General features: G+C 37.9%; 1 protein-coding gene across 4 annotated transcripts in view; it reads left to right on the top strand.

Moving 5' to 3' along the window:
- Positions 1–23,022, top strand: part of NELL2 (neural EGFL like 2) — a 407,098-nt gene that overhangs the window by 216,118 nt on the left and 167,958 nt on the right. For all 4 annotated transcript variants that reach the window (XM_082742286.1, XM_082742288.1, XM_082742287.1 and 1 more), the window contains exons 12-13: positions 3,065–3,167; positions 13,595–13,723. In XM_082742286.1, the coding sequence (XP_082598412.1) occupies positions 3,065–3,167; positions 13,595–13,723 (232 nt within the window). The remainder of the gene's footprint in view (positions 1–3,064; positions 3,168–13,594; positions 13,724–23,022) is intronic.

Genomic DNA, 23,022 nt, shown 5'->3' with positions numbered 1-23,022 from the left:
GAAAAGGAAGATGCTGCCAGCAAGACCCATAAATTGTGAGCATTTATATGATTATTCAGTATTAGGGAAAGGAAAATCCTAAGAATTTTGCCACAATAAATTGGAAGAAGCCAGCTCTACACTTCATGCATCGTAGGTTGGAAGTCCTTTGGGATAAGCGAGGAGGAAATGTCAGAGAGGCAAGACTGTGACAGATTTGGCTTCTAGAATATGAGAGGTCTGATGTCTTCATGCCTACTATAAAATATTCAAGCTGCTTCTTCAGGCTTTAAGTCAGCTCTCCTATAGTGCGGGTCACCGTCTTAAAGACAAGGGAGTGAGGAACAGGGACATTAACATGAATTCCCGAACCTGTATTTCAGGATGGATTGTCCCCTGCCAGCACCCTATACCACCACTGTTTTGAGTGAAGTAGGTCCCACTATAAATGTAAGGATTGAAAGACCTAGAGTGAGGTCTAGTAACTCCAAATTAAGAAAAGGGAATCAGAGGAAAGTTACTTCAAGGAAGGTGGAAAACTTTTGTCAGCTGGTTTCTAACTTTGAAATACCAGTTCTAACTTTAAATATCTTGAGGGCATTTGGAATTTCCCAATGGATATGTGTATGTATGTGTTGTGTGGTGTGTGTGTGTATGTGTGTGTGTGTGTATTCTTTTCATCTGACCAGTGTGTCTCGTAACACTGATAATTATAGCTTAGAAATTTATTGGAACAGTTGCCTACTTGATTGTAAGATAGCTATGAAATGATTTCATTTTTAAATGGGTTATGGGGCACCTGGGTGGCTCAGTTGTTAAGCATCTGCCTGCCTTCAGCTCAGGTCATGATCCCAGGGTCTAGGGGATCGAGGCCTGCCTCAGACACCTGCTCTGCAGGAAGCCTGTGTCTGCCTCTCCCACTACCCACTGCTTGTGTTCCCTCTCTTGTTCTTTCTCTCTCTGTTCTTGATGTTAAGCACTTTAATTGTTTTGGGGCGCCTAGGTGGCTCAGTGGGTTAAAGCCTCTCCCTTCAGCTCAGGTCATGATTCCAGGGTCCTGGGGTTGAGCCCCACATGCATCAGGCTCTCTGCTCAGCAGGGAGCCTGCTTCCTCCTCTCTCTCTGCCTGCTTCTCTGCCTGCTTGTAATCTCTATCTATCAAATAAATAAATAAAATCTTAAAAAAAAAAAAAAAAGAACTTTCATTGTTTCACTTCCCTTTAGGCCCTATAGTTTCTGTATTTATACCTTTACATAACTGACAGCTCTCTTAAGCTTTTATTTCCTGGGCTGTGGACACTAGTCCTTCATTGTTCCTTTATTTTCACTTTTGTGGCCTTGAAAGTTTGTCCTGGGGGTATATGACTTCAATAGTGAAAACACCCCCCCCTTCTGAAGATAAGAGGACCAGAATGGATAGTATTGTCAAACCAAAGGAAAGCTAGCATTTGACTCCACTGTAGCCATGCCTCCTACCACTCATTTTTCTTTAGGTGTAGTTGACATACACTGATATACTAGTTCCACGTGTACAACCTAGTGATTAGACAATTACATACATTATGGAATGACAAGTGTAGTTATCATCTGTCACCATACGATGTTACTACAAGTTTATTGATGTCTTCCCTATGCTGTATTTTTCACCCTTTTAACTTACTTAGTTTGTAAATGGAAATTTGTACCTCTTAATCTCTTTTACCTATTTTACCCATCCCCTCCCCTTTCTGGCAACCACCAGTTTGTTTTCTGTATTTATGAGTCTATTTCTGTTTTTGTTTCTTTCGTTTTTCAGATGCACATGTAAGTGAAACTGTGTGGTACTTGTCTGTTTCGGTCTGACATTTCACTCAGTATTATATATCCACCCGTGTTGTCACAAATGGCAACATTTCATTTCTTTTTTATGGCTAAGTAATATTTCATTGTCTATTTGTCTGTCTCACATCTTCCTTATTCATTCATCTCTCAATGGACACTTAGTTTGCTTCCATACTTGGCTATTGTAAGTAATGCTTCAGTAAGCATCAGGGTGCCTGTGTCCTTTTGTTAGTGTTTGGGATTTGTTTGTTTGTTTGTTTGTTTGTTTTTGAGAAAAAACCCAGAAGTAAAATTACAGGATTGTATAGTCCTGCCACTTTTTTTTTTTTTTCAAGATTTTATTTATTTATTTAACAGACAGAGATCCCAAGTAGGCAGAGAGGCAGGCAGAGAGAGAGGAGGAAGCAGGCTCCCCGCCGAGCAGAGAGCCCAGTGCGGCGCTTGATCCCAGGTCCCCAGAAGCATGACCTGAGCTGAAGGCAGAGGCTTTTTACCCACTGAGCCACCCAGGCGGCCCCTGCCACTTTCTTGATAGGATCATCTTCAAACCATTATATTCTCTTTCCTGTAGCTACTCCAGGAAGATGGAAATGTTGAAATGAGTACTTCTTCCATAAAAGTAGTCCTTAATAGGAAAGAAACCTAAAAATTTAAGCTTTTGAGTGGTGTTAAAATGGAAGCCTACAAGTTCCAACATTTTATTACTTATATGCTGCTCTAGTTAATGATCCTTGTCCTTAAGAAATAGGAGGTTGACAGTATAGGAGCCAACCAATCCTGCCTTCATTTCCTTTTGGGTTTTGGGAGAGATCCCCAATATTCCTTATCAGAATCACCTGTCAGAATCTCTTCATAATAGTCTAGAAAATTTTAAAATGAGAATGTTTTAAAAGGCTCTGTTTTTATCTATTGTATTTTTCAAAGTGAGCCATTGATCTAATTCAAGCTGTATTTGTGCCACAGTTGTCATCTTGATGTACAAATACATTATAAAACTAAAAGAATTTTTCAGGATTCCCTCATTGTTGGGCAAATTATTTATATGGCTGCAATGTGTTATGCTCCAATCCCTGCTGGTCCATTATAAAGACTTTTCAGTTATGATCTAGTGTCATTTTGTGAATGAGCCTATGACCTATGCAAAGAATCTCAGGAGAAAATTATTCTCTTGTGGACCAAGAACCTTCCCAGATGCTGGATCTAGGAACTTCTTAGTGGACCCTAATTCAGAGGTTTGAAAGATTTACTTTCTGTTGTCTAATAGGACCAAACCATGAAGCTGGTTGAAAGTTCAGGCTGTCCGGCTTTGGAATGTCCAGAATCTCATCAGATTACCTTGTCTCATAGCTGTTGCAAAGTGTGTAAAGGTAAGACTTTTTGGTAAAGTAAGACTTATGTGCGTGAGTCATTGTTGGAGTCTAGTTTAACTGACACGAAATAAAAATTTTTATAAGCAAGTTATTTCCAAAGAATAACAGTATTTTCTTAAATGCTTACCTATGTGGGTAGCTAGTCACAGAATGTTTATTATAGTTTTTGAATTAAAATCAAGATGTTTCCATCCATTTTTGCTATGTATGTCAGGCCCTGGGTCTGTAAAGTTCTCTCTGTGTGCTCGTTCTGAGTCAGCATGACTCTGCTGAAGAAATTGACAACAGCAGTTATCTTATTGGTTTCTTTTTCCTTTTGTGTGTGTGTATGTGTGTGTGTGTGTATGTGACTTTCATTCCTCTTTTGTTTGTTTTGAAATTGACTTTGTATAAATTTTTTTTTAATTTTTTATTTTTTATAAACATGTATTTTTATCCCCAGGTGTACAGGTCTGTGAATCAGCACTCACCAAAGCACATACCCTCCCCAATGTCCATAACCCCACCCCCCCTTCTCCCAACCCCTCTCCCCCCAGCAACCCTCAGTTTGTTTTGTAAGATTAAGAGTCTCTTATGGTTTGTCTCCCTCCCAATCCCATCTTGTTTCATTGATTCTTCTTCTACCCACTTAAGCCCCCATGTTGCATCACCACTTCCTCATATCAGGGAGATCATATGATAGTTGTCTTTCTCGGCTTGACTTATTTCGCTAAGCATGATACGCTCTAGTTTCATCCATGTTGTCGCAAATGGCAAGATGGAATACTATGTAGCCATCAAAAGAAATGACTTTGTATAAATTTTATTTTGATTTTCAGATCCCTCTCTTCTCAATTCCACTCTCTTTTACTCATAGGCTTCTGTACTCCTGAGAAGACTGAGGCCATCAGCCATGCATCCCTCATTCTGTGTTTCCTCTGTGATGATAGGCCCAAGACTAATAAGTAGAAGGGACTTGGAATTTTTGTTCAATATAGGAAAACAGTAAAATTTGAAACATTCACAAATGCAGTGGGTTGCCTCAGGAGGCAGTAAATTTCCCACCACTGTTGGTTCTAAAACTTTGTATTTTATTATAGATTGAAACATTAAACCGAAGGATTAATTATGTGGAACTCTTTTAGATCCCTACCCATCACAGGACTATATGTGCCTTTCTGTACATGTCTTCCTAGATTTGTGATGGGGTTATGTCTCTGTAACCCCATAAGCTGAAAATGTCGTTAAGTCAAAAATACATTTAAGGGGTGCCTGGGTGGCTCTGGGGTGCCTGGGTGGCTCAGTGGGTTAAAGGCTCTGCCTTCGGCTCAGGTCATGATCCCAGGGTCCTGGGATTGAGCCCTGCATCAGGCTGTCTACTTAGTATGGAACCTGCTTCCCTTCCTCTCTTTCTCCCTGCCTCTCTGCCTACCTGTGATCTCTGTCTGTCAAATAAATAAATAACAACTTTAAATAAAAATGCATTTAATACATCTAACCTATCAAACATCATGGCTTAGCCTAGTCTACCATCAGTGTCCTCAGAACATTTGTAGGCATACCTTATTTTATTATGCTTCGCTTTTTTGTGCTTTGTAGATACTGTGTTTTTACAGATTGAAAATTCACAGCAACCCTGTGTCAAGCGAGTCCATTGGCTCCATTTTCCAACAGCATCTGCTCTTTCATGTCTGTGTTTAGAAAACCTCACAATATTTCAAAATTTGTCATTATTGTTACAATGGGATTACAGTCTATTTTTACAGTGATCTGTGATCAGTGATTACAACTCACTGAAAGCTCAGCTGATGGCTAGTACTTTTTACCAAGCAAGGCATTCTTAAATTTAGGTGTGAGCATTTTTTAAACATAATTATATTGTGTAATTAATTGACTACAATATAGTTTTAGACTATAGGCTACAACATAACTTTTATATGCACTAGGAAACCAAAAATTTATTTGACTTTTTTTAATTGCAATTTTTGCTCTATTGTGGTGCCTAGAACTAAACACGCAATATCTCTAAGGTCTGCCTGTATATGAGTTTACACTTGGGCAAAGTCCTCTAGCACCAAACCTATTTTATAATAAGTTGTTGACTATCTCATGCAATTTATGGGATGCTGTAATGAGAGTGAACAACAGAATGGGTTGTGTGGGTACAGAGTGGTTGTAAGTGTACGAATTGTTTACCCTCTGGGAGCTGTGGTTCACTGCCCCTGCCCAGCCTCAGGAGAGAGGCTTATACTACCTATCATTAGTCCGAGAAGAGATTCAAATTCGAAGTACAGTTTTCTATGGAATGCCTAGAGCTTTTGTTTGTTGTTAAGGTGAAAAATTGTAAGTCAAATCATCTTAAATCAGGACTTGTCAGTATTCTATTGAAATTATTGTTTGTGACTCGGTCTCCTTTATTGGACTTGACACCTGGGAGCAGGGTTAGATCTTTATAGTCATCTCAATATCTTTAACACCTCCTGTTTCACCTGAGATGTCATAGATGCTCGTAACTGATGTAGTTGGTTCTATGTAACAAAGCCCTAAATGAGCTACTAACACTTGTTTGAATAATGGCTTTAGGGAGGTGCAGAGGAGAGCTTAAATGGGGGGGGGTAAGAAAAAGAAACTTCATAAAAGATAGAACATTCTATTTTATTCTAGTCTATGAAAAGTAAACGTAAGTTCTCCCCTCCCATTTTTAACAAGATGGTGCAGTTTTGTTTTGTTCTTTTTCACTTTCTTCCATCCATTCAATTAAGAGTTTTAAAATCCCAGTTCTGTGAAAGGTACTTTGAGAATTTCAAAGTGGTTTAAGACTTGGCCTGCCCTTCAAGGAGCTTTCAAAGGAAAGGAACTAAGGAATATTGCTAAAAAGGATTATATCAAATAGACTGATACAAAGGCCATCTTAGTTTTCATGTTCACCGTGCCCGAGCCAGTGCCTTGTATAGAGCATGTGTGGAATTGGATATGAATCAAGAATGCGCATTCCATTTATTTGATTTGGGAACTGCACTCAGTCTGCAGCTTAGCTAGTGTTCCTTTGGCAACCAAAGTTTGGCTAAACCAGTGCTTCTCAAGTTTAAATGTGCATACTGATAACCTAGGGATCTTATTAAAATGTAGATCCTAAGTCAGTAGGTCTGGGGTCCAGCCAAAAACCTTGCATGTCTGATAAGCTTCGTGGTGATGCTGATGCTACTGGCTAGTGGGACCACTCTTTGATTTGTTAGCTATTGCTGCGTGACACTCTGTCACAAAGCTCAGTGGTTATTTATTTATGTTTTTAAGATTTTATTTATTTATTTAAAAGGGAACATAAGCAGGGGGAGTAGGAGAGGGCTGAGCAAGGAGCCCGATGCAGGGCTCAATCCCAGGACCCTGGGATCAAGACCTGAGTCAAAGTCAGATGCTTAATGACTGAGCCACCCAGGTGCCACAAGCTCAGTGGTTTAAAACAGCAGTTTCATTATATATTGCAATATTGTGTGTGAGGAATTTAGACAGGTGATTCTTCTGCTCCACACAGTGGTAAGTGGGGTCACTCAGTTGGACTGGCCAAGAAGTTTCAAGATGGCCTCATAAGCTAGGCATCTCGGTAGGGGTGACAAGAAGGTGGAATACATCTGAAACTCTCTACCCTGCACAGAATCTCAGGACTTCTCCCTGTGACCTGTCCATGAGGTTGGTGATCAGACTCCTTAAATGGTGGTTGGGGGCTCTTAAAGACCAGGCCTGGAACTGACGCAGCATCACTTTTCCCAGATTGCTCTGGTCAAAAGAGTTGTGAACAAGCCTACATTTGAGAGGAATGGGAGGAATAGACCCCAATGTGATAGAAGTGTTGAAAATTTGTGGCTATCTTTAATCCCCTGGAAGTGTTCAGGAACTACTTAGAGATTAGCAAGGTGAATATCATAGAAACGACACAAGGTTGGCCAATCAAGATTTGAGTAAGTAGCTGAGAGAGAGCCCTTCAGATATCAAGAGAAGCCTTGATAACATTCATTTATTTTTAAAAGAGCCTTGATATATTTAAAAAAAAAAAAGTAAGCTAAGAAATGAAAAAGCTAGCTACAAAAATTGTCTTATATTTAAATTGTTTGTAGTTTCAAGAATTAATGTGTTTACAGAGCACACTCAGAATATAGTGATGACATATACTGTCACCTACAATCCCCCGCCCTGAGATTCTGGTAGAATTGCTAGGAGATGGAGCCATGGTAGCGCCATTAACAAACAAAATGAACAAACAAAAAACTCTCTGTAGAGTTTTTACACAGGCCAGATTGAGAACTACCAGCTTAGATAATACTGGAACTGAAATTGGACAAATTGTTCTTGAAACATTTAGCACCATTTATAATCAAGACTGCTTTATTTCTGATTTCAAATATCTAGAATAAACAAATGAGTTTCCTGGCATTCTGGTGTTTAAACTAAAAAAAGTCAAGTTCTTGAGGCTTCAATTTTGAGTTAACACCTACATCTATGTTGTGACAAATGCATTTGTAATATAATTGGCCTCCAGTTTCCAGGCCTGTCTGCGTAATGCTAAGGATGATATGTTCGTATCTGAAAAAATAAGTTCTTCAAAAACAGTTATTAAATATTCCCTGAGGGCAGAGCGTGAGAAGAAAGTGTTGACTTTTCCACCAGAGGTTCAACCTGTGCTGGAAACGAAGCTGTGCAATGAAATAAGGCCCCAAATCTCTAGGCACCAAATCTAATCCAACCAAGACTATTTTCTAGGTAATCTGCAGCTGTCTATCTTTTGTCATAGTACCTCAGAAGCAGTGTAGCAGGAATGTGCTTTGTTCATGTTTGAGAGCGCCTTCAAGGAAGCTTATAACAAATTACAACATGACAGAGACTCAGTGATACAGTGAGGACTCTGACTTAGAAAGATACAGAAATTATATGATAGAGTTTTCATATCTGTAGCCCTTCCCTTGTCCTCATCCATGCAACTTCTTTCTCTGCTTATAATACCAGTAAGTCCTATTCGGGGTTGCCCTGCATTAATTTATTTTTATAAAATATTTTATTTATTTATTTGAGAGAGAGAAAGCGAGATAGCGAGAGAGAAAGCGTGACCAGTAGGGAGAGGGAGAAACAGACTCCTCGCTGAGCAAAAGGCAAACCCTTAACTGACTGAGCCATCCAGGCGCCCGTGCCCCACTTTAATTTAGCATCGATTTCATCCAGTCCTATAATTATAAGTATAATTATAATTGACACCTATATGTAGAATGTTCAGTGGGTATGATTGTTTTCTCTCAACTTCTGGATAATCCATAGTTTTCCACATTATTCATTAATACCTTCATGATTTTGGTTATTTGTGTATTACTTACAACATTATTTAATTTTTTATATCACTGTTCGTTGCTCATTTTTAAAAAGACTTAGTTTCATTCCAAATAATGCTAGCCACAAAATAATGGCATTGTTTGTTAGATTCATCATTTTTATTTTTATTTTTTATTTTTTCTAAGATTTTATTCATTTAACAGAGAGAGACACAGAGAAGGAACACAAACAGGGGGAGTGGGAGAGGAAGAAGCAGGCTTCCCCTCTGAGCAGGGAGCCCAATGCAGGACTCGATCCCGGGACTCTGGGATTATGACCTGAGCCAAAGAGTGATGCTTAGTGACTGAGCCACCCAGGTGCTCCAGATTCATAATTTTTAATACACATTAAAAGAAATCCATTGCTATGAGTACTTTTTAAAAAAATGTACATCCATGCACATGAATCATAATTTGGGAAAAAGGATTATCCATCATCCTGTGAATAATACCTAAATAAGTTAGTATTCTTTTAGGTGCAGGTCATAAAACACCCAATCCAACTGATGTAAGCAACAAATGGAACATATGGCTCCTATAAGCAGCTTCATGCAGTTGTCAAATCCTGCCCCTTTGCCTAGATGGATCTCAGTTTACCTCCTCAGAGGTGGCTTTATTCTCAGGCTCTGCATATTTTCAACTAGACTTCTGATATTCTTATGCTCGCATCATTATGATACTCAGGTAGGTGAAAAAAAAGTTCAGTATTCCTTAGGAGTTAAACAAAAGTCCCATATTGAATTTTAATCATCTTCATTGGCCTGAACTGGATCATGTGCCCAGACTTGAAAAAATTCTTATGTCCAAGCCAATGGGATGCATTGATTATCCTCTGGGGCAGAGTCTATCTTCCTCTAAAGACATGGGCTAACAGTAGGGGTGAATGGTTCATCTGGACTATGACTAGGTTGTCCCCCCCACCCCAACAAAAATGAGGAATAGATGCTTGTGGGCAAAAACCAACAAATATTTACCTCAAACTTATTTATTCTCTTTTCTCCTGATTATTCTTTTTAAGATTTTGTTTATTTATTTATGAGAGGGAGAGGGAGAGAGAGAGCATGAGTAGGGGGAGAAGCAGAGGAAGAAGGAGAAGACCCCATGCTGAGTGTGAAGCCCCATGCAGGCCTTGCTCTCAGGACCCTGAGATCATGACCTGAGCCAAAATCAAGAGTCAAAAACTTAACCAAGTGAACCATTCAGGTACCCCTTCTTCTCCTGATTATTAGGTATAACCTTCATGCATAATGTTCTTACTCATAATCTTTTATAGCCACCTTTTTCTATTCACCTAGTTGTACAGATATGCATATTAATATTTTATGGAAAGATCTATACTTAACAAGAGACACAGAACTTCATGTAAATTTGAAAAGCTTATAAAAAGAATAGAAGACTTGGTATTCTTGCAGTTAAAGTCCAAAGTGGGAAACAGAGGCTAGATTGCATTAGATTGCATTAGATTAGATTCATCTATCTATAACAACCACTTGATTTTTCTTCTGTGATAGGGGCCTCAACATGTTTGGTTTATGGCTTATTAGTAATACTCTGATTGCTTTAATTATTAACAAATACTATGCTATTCTGCTTTTACATAGATGATCGTATTTGAACTTTACATTTTGGTGAGGCAGATATTACCTTGATTTTACGGATGAGAAAACCTAAAGGTTTAGAAGGGTTAATTAACTTACGCAACTAATAATTTACACAGCCAGTAAGTAAAGAGAGATTGAATGTAAATGCAGATCTTTCAACTTCAAAAACAAAGCACCTATGACTAGAAATGCAAGTATGAAGGTAATAGTGCTATCCAACTCATACTCTGCCTTTTTGAAGTTATTACCAATAGACTGGAAACAGCCCACTTTAATCAAGTTGGAATTTTTTCCCTGTCAATCATTAGTCTTTGGACACTGGCATTTTGTATCCAAGCAGTAAAACAACAAATAGAGTCAGTCAACTTATTTTTTGAGAAAATAAATCAAAATAGCTATCTGACATTGTTTAAAGTAAATTAGAATTTGATTGACAACATTTTTAGCTTTCAAGTCTCTGGGTTGATTGAAAAAAAACATCTGATAAAAAGTAAAATGCTCAGGACGCCTGGGTGGCTCAGTTGGTTAAGCAGCTGCCTTCGGCTCAGGTCATGATCCCAGCATCCTGGGATCGAGTCCCACATCGGGCTCCTTGCTCAGCAGGGAGCCTGCTTCTCCCTTGCCTCGCCTGCCATTCTGTCTGCCTGTGCTCGCTCTCTCCCCCTCTCTCTCTCTGATAAATAAGTAAAATCTTTAAAAAAAAAAAAAGTAAAACGCTCCCTCACTGAACCTAGAACAGTAAAAGTAGGATCACATCGTTATCTTATAGTTGGAAAATTCTCGTGGGTATTTGATACTGTATGGTGAATGTGTGCCTGATATTTGATGCTGAGAAAAGAGGTCTGAGCATTACTTAGGCAGAACCTGAAAGGTTCATACAGAGGTGTAATGTATGCCTTCGATGGCATAGTTTGGGTGAAGTCTCAAAAATGAGAAAAGAGAAAATGCAGCAAAGTGAAACATTGAAAGATGGTTTTGAAAAATAAAAACTTATGAAAGAAAAATAAAAATGCATTAGGACAGTACCTGGCCTTAGTCATAGCTCTCTGAGAGTTGTTTGAAACATGGCAGGCGCAATTATACAGAGATTTAGTGCTGTGTTAGAACACGATCTTTTGATTCTTTTGATTCTGTGTGTATCTTAAGGAGTGGTCCAGTTTTTATAGTAACTTTGTTTTAGTTTTAGAATAAATGTGAAATGATTTTTTGGAGACTTTTCATATAAGTTGGTGAGGTCCTGAACTATTGGGGTAGAAAATGAAGATGACTTTTTCACTAAAATGATAAAAAGACAATGGAATATATTTTAAGAAATATGGTCTCAACTTAGCTACTTAAAGAAGAAAGGAAGAAAAGGACTTTGGAGAAAATATTTTTAACTTTTCCTCTTTTTTTTTTTTTTTAAGATTTTATTTATTTATTTGACAGACAGAGATCACAAGTAGGCAGAGAGGCAGGCAGAGAGAGAGGAGGAAGCAGGCTCCCTACTGAGCAGAGAGCCCGACGTGGGGCTAGATCCCAGGACTCTGGGATCATGACCTGAGCTGAAGGCAGAGGCTTTAACCCACTGAGCCACCCAGGTGCCCCAACTTTTCCTCTTCTTAAGAATGAGTCTTTTACTGGGACGCCTGGGTGGCTCAGTTGGTTAAGCAGCTGCCTTCGGCTCAGGTCATGGTCCCAGCGTCCTGGGATCGAGTCCCACATAGGGCTCCTTGCTCGGCAGGGAGCCTGCTTCTCCCTCTGCCTCTGCCTGCCATTCTGTCTGCCTGTGCTTGCTCTCTCCCCCTCTCTCTCTGATAAATAAATTAAAAAAAAAAAATCTTTAAGAATGAGTCTTTTACTTATTTGGCCTTACATGTGAGAAAGTAGACTGTGAAGAATCGTGTTAAGAAAACTGAGTCGCTGGGGCACCTGGGTGGCTCAGTGGGTTAAAGCCTCTGCCTTCAGCTCAGGTCATGATCCCAGGGTCCTGGGATTGAGCCCCTCATCAGGCTCTCTGCTTAGTGGGGAGCCTGCTTCCTCCTCTATCTCTGCCTGCCTCTCTGCCTACTTGTGATCTCTGTCTGTCAAATAAATAAATAAAAATCTTTAAAAAAAAAACTGATCTTGCTCTTCCAACATATTTAAAAAAAAAAGAAAGAAAACTGAGTCGTTGAGTGATTTAACTGCTGTTGCTGACTGTATATTGTTCTGTCCTTCATATACACTTCTGTTCTGTTTTACTTTATAGATGTCACTAATTCATTTTATTTTTTTCTTGTCCAATTTAATGCCATCATTGAATTTTGAGAGCATTACCCCTCCTAAGGCTTGCTAAGTTGTCCATACCACTGCTTACTATACATGGTAGTTGCAAATTCATGGGGTATATGCTTTAACTCTGGGTGTTATTCAAAAGAGTCATTATGGACACTAGCCAGTTAGAACGGACACCAACCATCATGCTCTAAGATGGTGCATGCTGGCCGCGGTATTGCTCAGTTCACCCTTCCACTAAATCACAGTATTCTATGGTAATTTGCTTACAAGTAAGATGTGCCGATTTAGAACTTTCATCTTTATCTTTTGCTGAAGTGAAAGTCTTTCCTTGGCTATAGGCAGATAAGTTTATTCTGAGAGACATGAAATACATTTCTCTAGTCCTTTTTTCTTTTACACATGGACTGAAATTGTAATTCATTAGACGATGTAAAACTAGATAGATAACTTACTCATCAGGCAATTTGAAAATTGTTTGAATGATATATAATCATCCAATTTCCATTCAATATGGATTCCAGTGTTTAAGCTTTTCATTTCAGCATCTTAGATGAACTTTGAACAAGGGATTCATACAGGCAGAAGAGATCCTGAGGAATTACACATGACTGGTACCCCTGTTCATAAAATGTTCCAGTTTTTCATCCTCTCATAAAGATTCTGGAATCTGAATTTTTTGTTATTCATAATTTTTTTCCTTCTTTTGAGTGGACATCCGATGCTCTGCAGATTTCCAGAGACAATTAAATTAAAGTGATGTAATTTTCATTTTTTAGCACATTTACAGATTTTTTTTTAAGGGTATCAGGCAATGTCCGTATTCTATCTGGCCTGGTCTGTACTATTTATAGATATTAATAATGTTCAACCTCTGGTTCTCAGATTACTTTTTCACTGGGTTATGTTTTATATTGTAAATCTTCATTTTGGACTCCAAGAATCATTGTTTCAGATGTTTGGAGTACTGTACTTCAAATATCAGGGACTAGAAAACATAAAGTCAAAAACAAAGAAGACATAGAATTAACTTGAAATAGGAAATAGCTGAGTTAAACATGAAGAAGCACTTTTAGTACACATAACGTGTGGTTCTCTAACATTGAATGAAAATATCAATTTAAAAAATAATTTAAGGAAAAATAGCTTCTAAATCAAAGAGAGTATTTCGTCAGTAAAGTTGTGTGCTTTGTCATAGTTTCGTTTACCTTAATAAGTTTCTTTTCTCTTGTAGGTTATGACTTTTGTTCTGAAAGGCATAACTGCATGGAGAATTCTGTCTGCAGAAATCTGAATGACAGGGCCGTTTGTAGCTGTCGGGATGGTTATAGGGCTCTTCGAGAGGACAATGCCTACTGTGAAGGTAATCCTTGTAATGATGTGTAGCACAGCTGTATAAATTTCCTAGGATTACTGCATGCAAAATTTATTAATTTCCCAGGTTGTCAAGTTGATGGGCCCATTAAAAGCAGTGAATTTAATTTGAAGCATATTAATCAGCTAAAAATAATTATCTTTCAAATTAAAGTTTTTTAGCTATCTGCTATATGTCAGACTAATAAGTTAATATGGCTGGTTTCTTGAATTAAAATAATGCTTCCACTGTGAAATTGCCTTCTTTTTTTCATAATTAGATATTCAGATAGTTCACATATTGACATGGTTACTGCGGCTTGCAGTTAGAATTGTAGTCAGATTTTTCCAGACAATGTTGTCTAACAAAAGCAATCAATTAATAGGAAGACAAAGTACCCAACGCTGTTTTTGTTTGCTGCTGTAAGTAATCTCGGTGGTTGTATTCATGCTCTGTGGTATTTAGTAAATAACTCCAGTGGAGTAAATGATTTCTAATTATTTTTTAGAATATTAACTAATATTCAAGGTAATTTATCCCCTCATGGAAACAGTCCCGATACTGTGAGGGGGCCTTGACATTCACAAATACTATTCATGAAGACCTTGGAAGTCCGTGAGATGTAGTAATTTATTACTTCCCAGAGGCACAGATTTGAATGATTCTCATTAATTATGTGGTTAGGTAGTGGGTCTTGCAAGTAAGAACACTGACTGTCAGGTTTGGACATATGGAGGGTTCTAGACTTACCTTTCTTAAATGTCGAGAATGTGCCATTGGTCCTTGGAGACAGAAAACCTCCAAGGTATAAACTTATCAGCCCCTGTTTAGCTACACAATGATTTATTGGCCCTAGGGAAACCATTTTCTCTTATTTCTCTTAGCTTTCAATAGATTTTTCTCTGCCTTAAAAGTCAGTATTTATTTTAAAAAATTGACCATGCTCAGGAGTTCACATTCTAAGGGGAAAACAGAGAATGAGAGGGTAGCCATAGAAATAAAGAAGGCAGTTTCAGGTAATATATAAGGGAAGAAAATGAAACAAGATGATGTGATAGAGATTGACTAGGGATTAATTTAGATGAGATGGTCAGGGGATCAGGGAAAATCTATGAGGCATTAGCGGGCAGGGTTGACAGTTGACTTGATGACCAGGAAACACCACAGAAAGATCTGGAACAGAGCATTCCAAAGAGAAGGAATAGCAAGCAGAAAGACCCAACTGTGGGAACTAGCTTGGATGTTCTAGAAACGGTAAGAAAGGATAATGTGATGGAGCAGATGAATCAGTTAAGATGCAATTAAAGAATTAAGTAAGGGCCAGGTAATTAGAGAGGCTCATGAGGATTTCAGGAGAATGATAACATTTGTATTGAAAAGGATAGCTATGGTCCAGTGCTTTATATTAACAAAATTGTAGATTACAGGATTCAATACAGAGGGGAGAGCAGAAGCAGACATAGGAAGACCAGCTGGAAGGCCATTGCAGGAGTCTAGGCAAAGATATCAGCGATGTGGATTAAGGAAATGATAAAGGTATTCTTGGTATTTTTTGAAAATAGAGTGAAGACAGTTTATTGTGGAAGAGAACTGAAGAGAGATCAAGACGGAGGGGGTCAAGTTTTGGAGTTTGAACAATGCATGGATGGTGTTGCTATTTATTGAGACAGAAAAAAAAAATCAAGAAATGAGGCCAAGCACCTGGGTGATTCAGTTGGTTAGGCATCTGCCCTGGGCTCAGGTCATGATCCCTGGGTCCTGGGATCCAGTCCCGTATCGGGCTCCCTGCTTAGTGGGGAGCCTGCTTCTCCCTTTGCCTGTCACTCCCCTTGCTTGTGCTCCTCCTCTTTCTCTCTCTCTCTGCAATTACATAAATAAAATTTTGAAAAAAAAGGAAAAAGATGGGTGCCTGGGTGACTCAGTGGGTTAAAGCCTCTGCCTTCGGCTCAGGTCATGATCTCAGGGTCCTGGGTTCGAGCCCTGCATCAGGCTCTCTGCTCAGCGGGGAGCCTGCTTCTTCCTCTCTCTCTGCCTGCCTCTCTGACTACTTGTGATCTCTCTGTCTCTGTCAAGTAAATAAATAAAATCTTTAAAAAAAAAAAAAGGAAAAAGAAAAAAAGGAAAAGAGGACAGAGATTTAGGTTAAATAACTTATCAGTGCAGTCTATTAAAAATAGGTCTGTATCACTGTTTTCACCTATAAATGTGTAGCGCAAATTGGCAGCTACTTTCCATACTGAGTGGATCATACTGAAGAATGGAATGTAAATTCTTATTTATGTTACTTCTTTGTCATTTAAAGATAAAATCTTCAAAAGTTAGGAAAATGATGTAAAAACTGGTTAGTATATTATTGAGATCATGAATTTTTCATAATGAGGACTCATGTAACAAAAGATATATTCTGATCAAATTTGGTTTTCCATTTCATTCTGTTGTTGTTGTTAACTCTAAGGATGTTTGACTTCTTAGAAGCAACATTTTAAAAAAATTATGCAATTATACATGTTGTCTGTCAGCTGGTCTTATAGAGTTCTGGCCTTCTAAGAAATTAGACCTGTAGTCATATATAAAAATAAGCAAATGATAATTTGTAAGTCATGCAGATTTGTTAACTGAATCTGTGGGGCTGTTTAAATGATATGACCATCATTGCATCTATTGATTTTTACCACAGTTTACTTGATAAGGGTTAAAATAGCACTGGTAAATGTTGGAGTTCATTTGTTCATTTAGAAAACATTTATTAAATGCCACTTTGTTTAAGTCTATGCTAGAGGTGAAGCAGTAATAAGATATACATGACTCATACTGTGTCTCAGTCAAGAAAGATAACAAACGGGCGATTACACCAAAGAGTATTTAATTGTGCATGAGGCAAGTGCCCTGAAGAAGAAATGTGTTAAGAGGGGCTGATCTGGATAGGTGATAGTGCTTGAAGAAAACAGAGGTTTCTTTGGAAATCTGAAGATTAAGTAAACATCAGCTAGGCATAGAGGGAAAGATGGGAAAAAAGGGAATTTCCTAATGGAGGACTTAGCATGCCTTCAGGCCTCCAGCTGGAGAGAAACACTGTGTAAGAATGGGAAGAATGGGTAGAAGGCAGAGTGCAAAGGGAGACGTGTCTGATGGATGGATGAAGGGCAGCAGGACCTTGAAGGGCACAGTAAGGCCCAAGTAAGGGTTTCATGCTAAGAGCAAGGGGTTGGGCAATGGAAGCTTTAAGCAGTTCTAAATGAATCAGCTTCAGGCTGAATGGAAGATAAAACTGGATGTGGGAAGCCAAGGGATGGGAGACAGTGGTAGCTTACACTGAAAGTGGTATGGAGTGTGGACGCATTCGTGAGGTAAAACCATTCCTGCTGAATAATTGGTGATAGGAGATGATAAAGAAAGAGGTTTCAAGGTGGATACTCAGGTTTCTGGCCTGAGCAATATTAGGCACATGTTGGTGCTGCTTACTTAGGAAACAGACCAGGTGGGAAGATCATCATTTCAGGTTGTGGTACCTATGGGACATAACAGTTGAGTCGTCAGCTGAATATACGTGGTTGTGGAATTCATAGAAGTTTAAGTTGTACATAAATTTGGGATTCTTGAGCATGTACATGTTAGTTGAAGAACTGGAAGAGATTACCTAGAGAGGTTTAAAATCTCCAGGGTTTGAGCATTTTATAGAAAGGATGATGTGATGGAGACGGCAAAGCTGTGGCTAGAATATGGGAGGAAAGAAAAGAAGGCAATGTTACAGAAATCAAGAGAAGGAATTTCAAGAAGAAAGGGGAATGCTATTAGAGAGCAAGAGAGAGGAAGACTGAAGATGTCCTTTGCATGGAACTTGATGGATGACACGGAGGATATTAGCGATGGCAAGTTGGGTGCAAGGGTGATGACAAAAGCCAGTTGGGAGCACACTGAGTTTTATGACTGGATGTCTCGTCCACCTTTTAGATATAAAGGATCTGAAATATTTGAAAGTATATTGGCCCACTTTATATTTCTTATTGACTCTATATTTACCATGATTATTTTTGAAAATTTTATCTTCATCTCCATCCATTCCATGTCCCTCATTCCCTATAGATTCTTAGTGAAATTTTAGTACTTCCCCTTTCTTTGGTCTCTTGTCAGTACATATAGTCTATAAAAGTTGTCAAAAAATAGGTTGGCCATTATGTTTTTCAGAATGGTCCTTGGCTACAATGAAAATTGTAAGAGCTTTCGATGTTTTGACTGTATCTTCCTTCTTGACATTCCACTATTCGTTATGTTAGGACCACCTTGGCATTCCATTTCAGAGAGTGTCTTCAGAAGTTACTCATTTGCTAACTTTTTCTCTTCAGTGCATAATCGTTGCCAGGGATTATTCTGTATCAATCCAATAGTGCATTATATTGAGGAAGCTTCTTCCTGATTCCCAAACCCCTTAAAATAATTGGCATTATTGCTTGCCAAGCCTTTGGCACAACACCAAGAATAGGAAAATAATTCTGCGTGAGTCATTCATATAGTTGCATATCACATATAATTACTGAAATTGGTAGCTGATGATTATGAACTCTGAAATCAGTTTGTAAGACATTTCTTCAAATTAACAAAAATATAGGAAATTGTTTGGTATCATCTGAACTCCCTAAAGGAATAATCTTTTATTGATAGACCACTTTCTCTTGGATTCATTTTATTTCTTTCATTTTGACTGCTGTTGCCAGATAGTTTTTACTTCATGTCACGTTCTACTTAGTTATTCTGTCTTTAGTGTCTCATACTTTCCTACTCAGCAGGACCCGTTCTCCAGATTAATGTTTACAAAACACCATTTTTTTCTATTTGAGAGCCCACACTGTCTCCCTGTTGCTCAACACATCAATTTCCTTTGCTAAGGTGAAGGTTCCAAGGCTCTCTGTTGCCTGACCCTTCAGGGTTATGCATCCTTAGCAAGTCACCTTTAGCTCTCTTAATTCTTTCTTTTCCTCAGGACAGTTCATCTGTGTTATGCGTTGAATTGTGTCTCTCAAAAATTCATATTGAAGTTCTAATCCACAGTATCTCAGAAAGTGACCTTATTTGGAAATGGAAATGTTACAAGTATAATTAGTTAAGATGAAATCAAACTGGTGGAAAAACATGGGACCATGCTCCAGTATGAAAGTTGTCCTTATAAAGTGGGGAAATGTAGACACAGACACAAGCGGGTAATGTCAGGTAAATATGAATGCAGAGATTGGAGTGATATAGCTACAAGCTGAGGAATACCAGAGATTTCCAGCAAAACACCAGAAGCCAGGCAAGGGGCATGGAACAAACTGTCCTTCACAGCCCTCAGAAGGAACCAACCCTCTAGCACCTTGATTTTGGACTATTATCCTACAGAATAGTGAGACAATAAATTTCTGTTGCTTAAGGCATTAGTTTGTGGTACTTTATTATGGTAGCTGTGGCAAACATCTATAATCTGGCAGAAATACCTTTTGCTTTTTGGTCTGACTATCCATGATTTAATTATACTTCTACACTACTTACTTTTTCTTTTCTTTCTGAAGACTTTCTGATTAATTGAGCACACAGATTTAATTTTTAAAATCTGTTTTAAAATTTTATCTGATCAAAGAATTTGCACCTTGTTCTATACTGGTTCATGTCAGTTATCCAGTTGTAACACACTTTCTTATATACTGTACTGTTTATTAAAGAATATATATATATATATATATATATATATATATATATATATATAAATGTTTCTATTTCTCCCACCAGTTAGTGTCTTGTCATAGACTTTGCTTTCCTTGAATTCTTCTAAACTTCTAAAATAGAGATAATGTAGAGTTTGAGAAATATTTATTTATTGGTGGTTTGAAATGCTTAGATATGCTGAACAGATGGGCACCTTTAGGCTACCTCATCACTAAAGAATTATTGAGGACAAGCATTGAACTTACTGAATTATGCTTATATTGTATAAGAAAGGCTAATTTCATATAGATTTTTTATAGTTAAAAAGGGGATTCAGTTGTTTAAATTGATATGTTTTGGTCCTTAAAAATTGATTAGTGCAAGAGAAGGAATTCATTCATTTAAAACACGTTATTTATTGTATATGTACTGATAAATGGCATGCATGTATTGAAAGGACCACGAGTTCCAGAAATTTCCCCCATCTCTCTTGCTTTTACTGTACACTCTAAATTTTTGCTTAAAATTTTAATCCTACCCACAATTTGCAAAGCAACTCACTTGGACATTAAATGTCTGATGTGTAGATGGTACTTAATTTAAATGCTGTTTGAATGTGAAGATTAGAATCTTAATAAACATTTGTTTAGTACCTGCTATGTGCCAGGCATGACACACCTGCAAACATAAATTATAAATTATATTTAGATATCTACCTTCTTTGTTCCTTTCGCTCTTTGCCTTTCCTTTTTTTTTTTTAAACTTGTTATCAAAAGAACACTATCTCCTCTCATTGCCTTCCTGTCTTTGTAATGCAATACTTTGGCTAAGGATACCTCCTCTTCTCCATTGTTTCTTATTCTGCATTTTGGGAAATTCTAGCCCATGTATGAAGTAATGTGAGCATAACTCTTAATGAAAACAAGTAATCTCCCTATTATTTCTATTTCGTGTTCTTGCCATTATTTGTCAATAGGGTTGTATTAAAAAATATCACCTACTACTAATAACCATGATTCTTAAGTGACACTTAATATGCTTTCTAGATACAACATCTGATTTCTTCCAGCAGTCCTATGATGCACGCATTTTTATAATATCCTGTTTTGTGGTTAAGAAAACTGGAGAGCTTGGAAATCAGATGTTTTGCCCAAAATCATTTACCCAGTAAACCCAGTGTTCAAATTCTTATCATCAATCTATAAATTCAGTGTTTTTATGAGACTAATTTACTTATTAGATACCTAATGTCTTACTTTTATAAATAAGAATAGCATATAGATTATTCTTTAGAGACGGTTTTTAAAACAGCTAACTGGCCTTACAAATTGAATGTTTCTGTAAAGGAAAAATAATCTGTACTCCATCCAGAAAGCAGCTCATTGGTATTAGAGAATCTGTAATGAACTGAAACCGTGGTAAATAACCCACATAGGAAGACAATGGGAAAACAAACTTTCTCCCTCTCCCTCCTACCCACCCTTCCTTCCTTCCTCCCTCCTTTTCTTCCTTCCTTCCTTCTTTTTTCTCTTTCTCAGCTGATTGCCACTTCACGAATAATTCATTTAGTGTGAGTTACTGGCATAGCCAGTATCTGCATGTCATTAACTACAGAATATAGAGGCAATCTGAGAGGATTTCTTTAAGAATATATGAGTGATAAGCCCACAGAGTTGCTCCAAGAGATAGGAAGAGAAAGATGCAGAATGAGCTCAGTCCTCTGATTATAAACCCAGCACACAGTTCCTCACTGGAGTTAACAGGAGGCCTGTTAACAGAGTGGGGATAAATAACCAGAGGACTGCGCCCTATGGGATTAATTAGGAAATTCTAACAGGCACTGTAGCTTTCAAAATTATGGCTAATGATGCACTCTCTGTAGTGCGTTGTGGTAGATTTTCTTAAATAAAAAAAAAGCCCAAGATTCCCATGTTAATCAGCGTTCTCCAGAAAAACAACCAAAAGGACATATATTGAAAGAGAAAGATTGATTGATTGAGACATGGATTGATTATAAAGAATTGGCTCATGGAGGCTGAGAAGATCCCAAGATCTGCAGTCAACATATATCCGGAGAGCCGATGGTATACTTTCAGTCCAAGTCCAAAGAACTGAGAACCAGGAGTACCAATAGTGTAAATTCCAGTTCAAGGGCAGGAGAAGAACAATATCCAGCTCACAGTCAGGCAGGCAAAATATCCCTTTTACTCAGTTTTTTGTTCTATTCTGGTCTTCCTTTGATTACATGAGGCCTGAACAGTTTAGGGAAGCAACCTGCTTTTCTTAGTCCACCAATTCAAATGTTAATCCCATCCAGAGGCACCCTCACTGGCACACCCAGAGTAATGTTAGACTAAATATCTGGTCATCCCAGGGCTTACTTGGGTCAACAAATAAAATTAAGCATACCAATAACAAATTAACCAAAAAAAAAAAAAAAAAAAGGAGAGCGAGAGGAGCAAAAGCATTTCTGATGTTTTCAAATATGAACTGGACTTTTAAAGGCATCATCTATTCATCCAACCAAGTGAAAAAGTTGCCACCTAAAACAGCTTTCAGAATTAATATGCTGTCCTGATAACCAGCAAGGACATTGAATCATAATAAAAAAACTCCCAATAAACAAAAGTCCAGGGCCAGATGTCTTCACAGGTAAATTCTACCAAACATTTGAAGAAGAGTTAATATCTATTCTTCTCAAACTATTCCAAAGAATAGAAAAGGAAGGAAAACTTCCAAATTCATTCTGTGAGGCCAGCATTACCCTAATACCAAAAACAGATTATAGACTCCACTGAAAAAGAGAACTACAGGCCAATATCCATGATGAACATAGATGTAAAAATTCTCAAAATACTAACAAACCAAATCCAACAATACATTAAAAAAAAAATTCACCCACAAACAAGTGGCATTTATTCCTGAGTTGCAGTTGTGACTCAATATTTGCAAATCACTCAATGTGATACACCTCATTAATAAAAGAAAGGATAAGAAACATATGATGCTTTCAATAGATGCAGAAAAAGCAGTTGACAAGGTACAACATCCGTTTGTGATCAAACCCTCCGTAAAGTAGTTTTAGAGGGAATATACGTCAACATAATAATGAAGGCCATCTATGGAAACATGACCGTTTTTAGGCATTAAGGAACATCTATTTAACATGTTCGCTATGCTGAGGGGTGTGTGTGTGTGTATTTTTCATAAAAATGATTTCCTTCTCTGATTGAGAAGTTTAATAAAAAACTTTTGTAAATCACTATCAAGTGACCCAACTAAATTTGAACTTGCATTAGCAGTTCTTCTGGGCTCATTCGTCATTTACTCTCTGTGATACTTCAGCTTTTGCTGACTCAAAAACAATTTCTATTCATTTGTAAACTTGAACATCATTAAGATATTTAAATTGGGGCACCTGGGTGGCTCAGTGGGTTAAGCTGCTGCCTTCGGCTCAGGTCATGATCTCAGGGTCCTGGGATTGAGTCCCACATCGGGCTCTCTGCTCAGCAGGGAGCCTGCTTCCCTCTACCTCTCTGCCTGCCTCTCCATCTACTTGTGATCTCTCTCTGTCAAATAAATAAATAAAATCTTTAAAACTAAAAAAGATATTTAAATTGGAGGACAAGGGT

This window comes from Mustela nivalis (assembly GCF_964662115.1).
Source record: "Mustela nivalis genome assembly, chromosome: 7".
In the NCBI taxonomy this organism is placed as follows: Eukaryota; Metazoa; Chordata; class Mammalia; order Carnivora; family Mustelidae; genus Mustela; species Mustela nivalis.
This window is presented reverse-complemented; position numbering and strand designations above follow the sequence as displayed.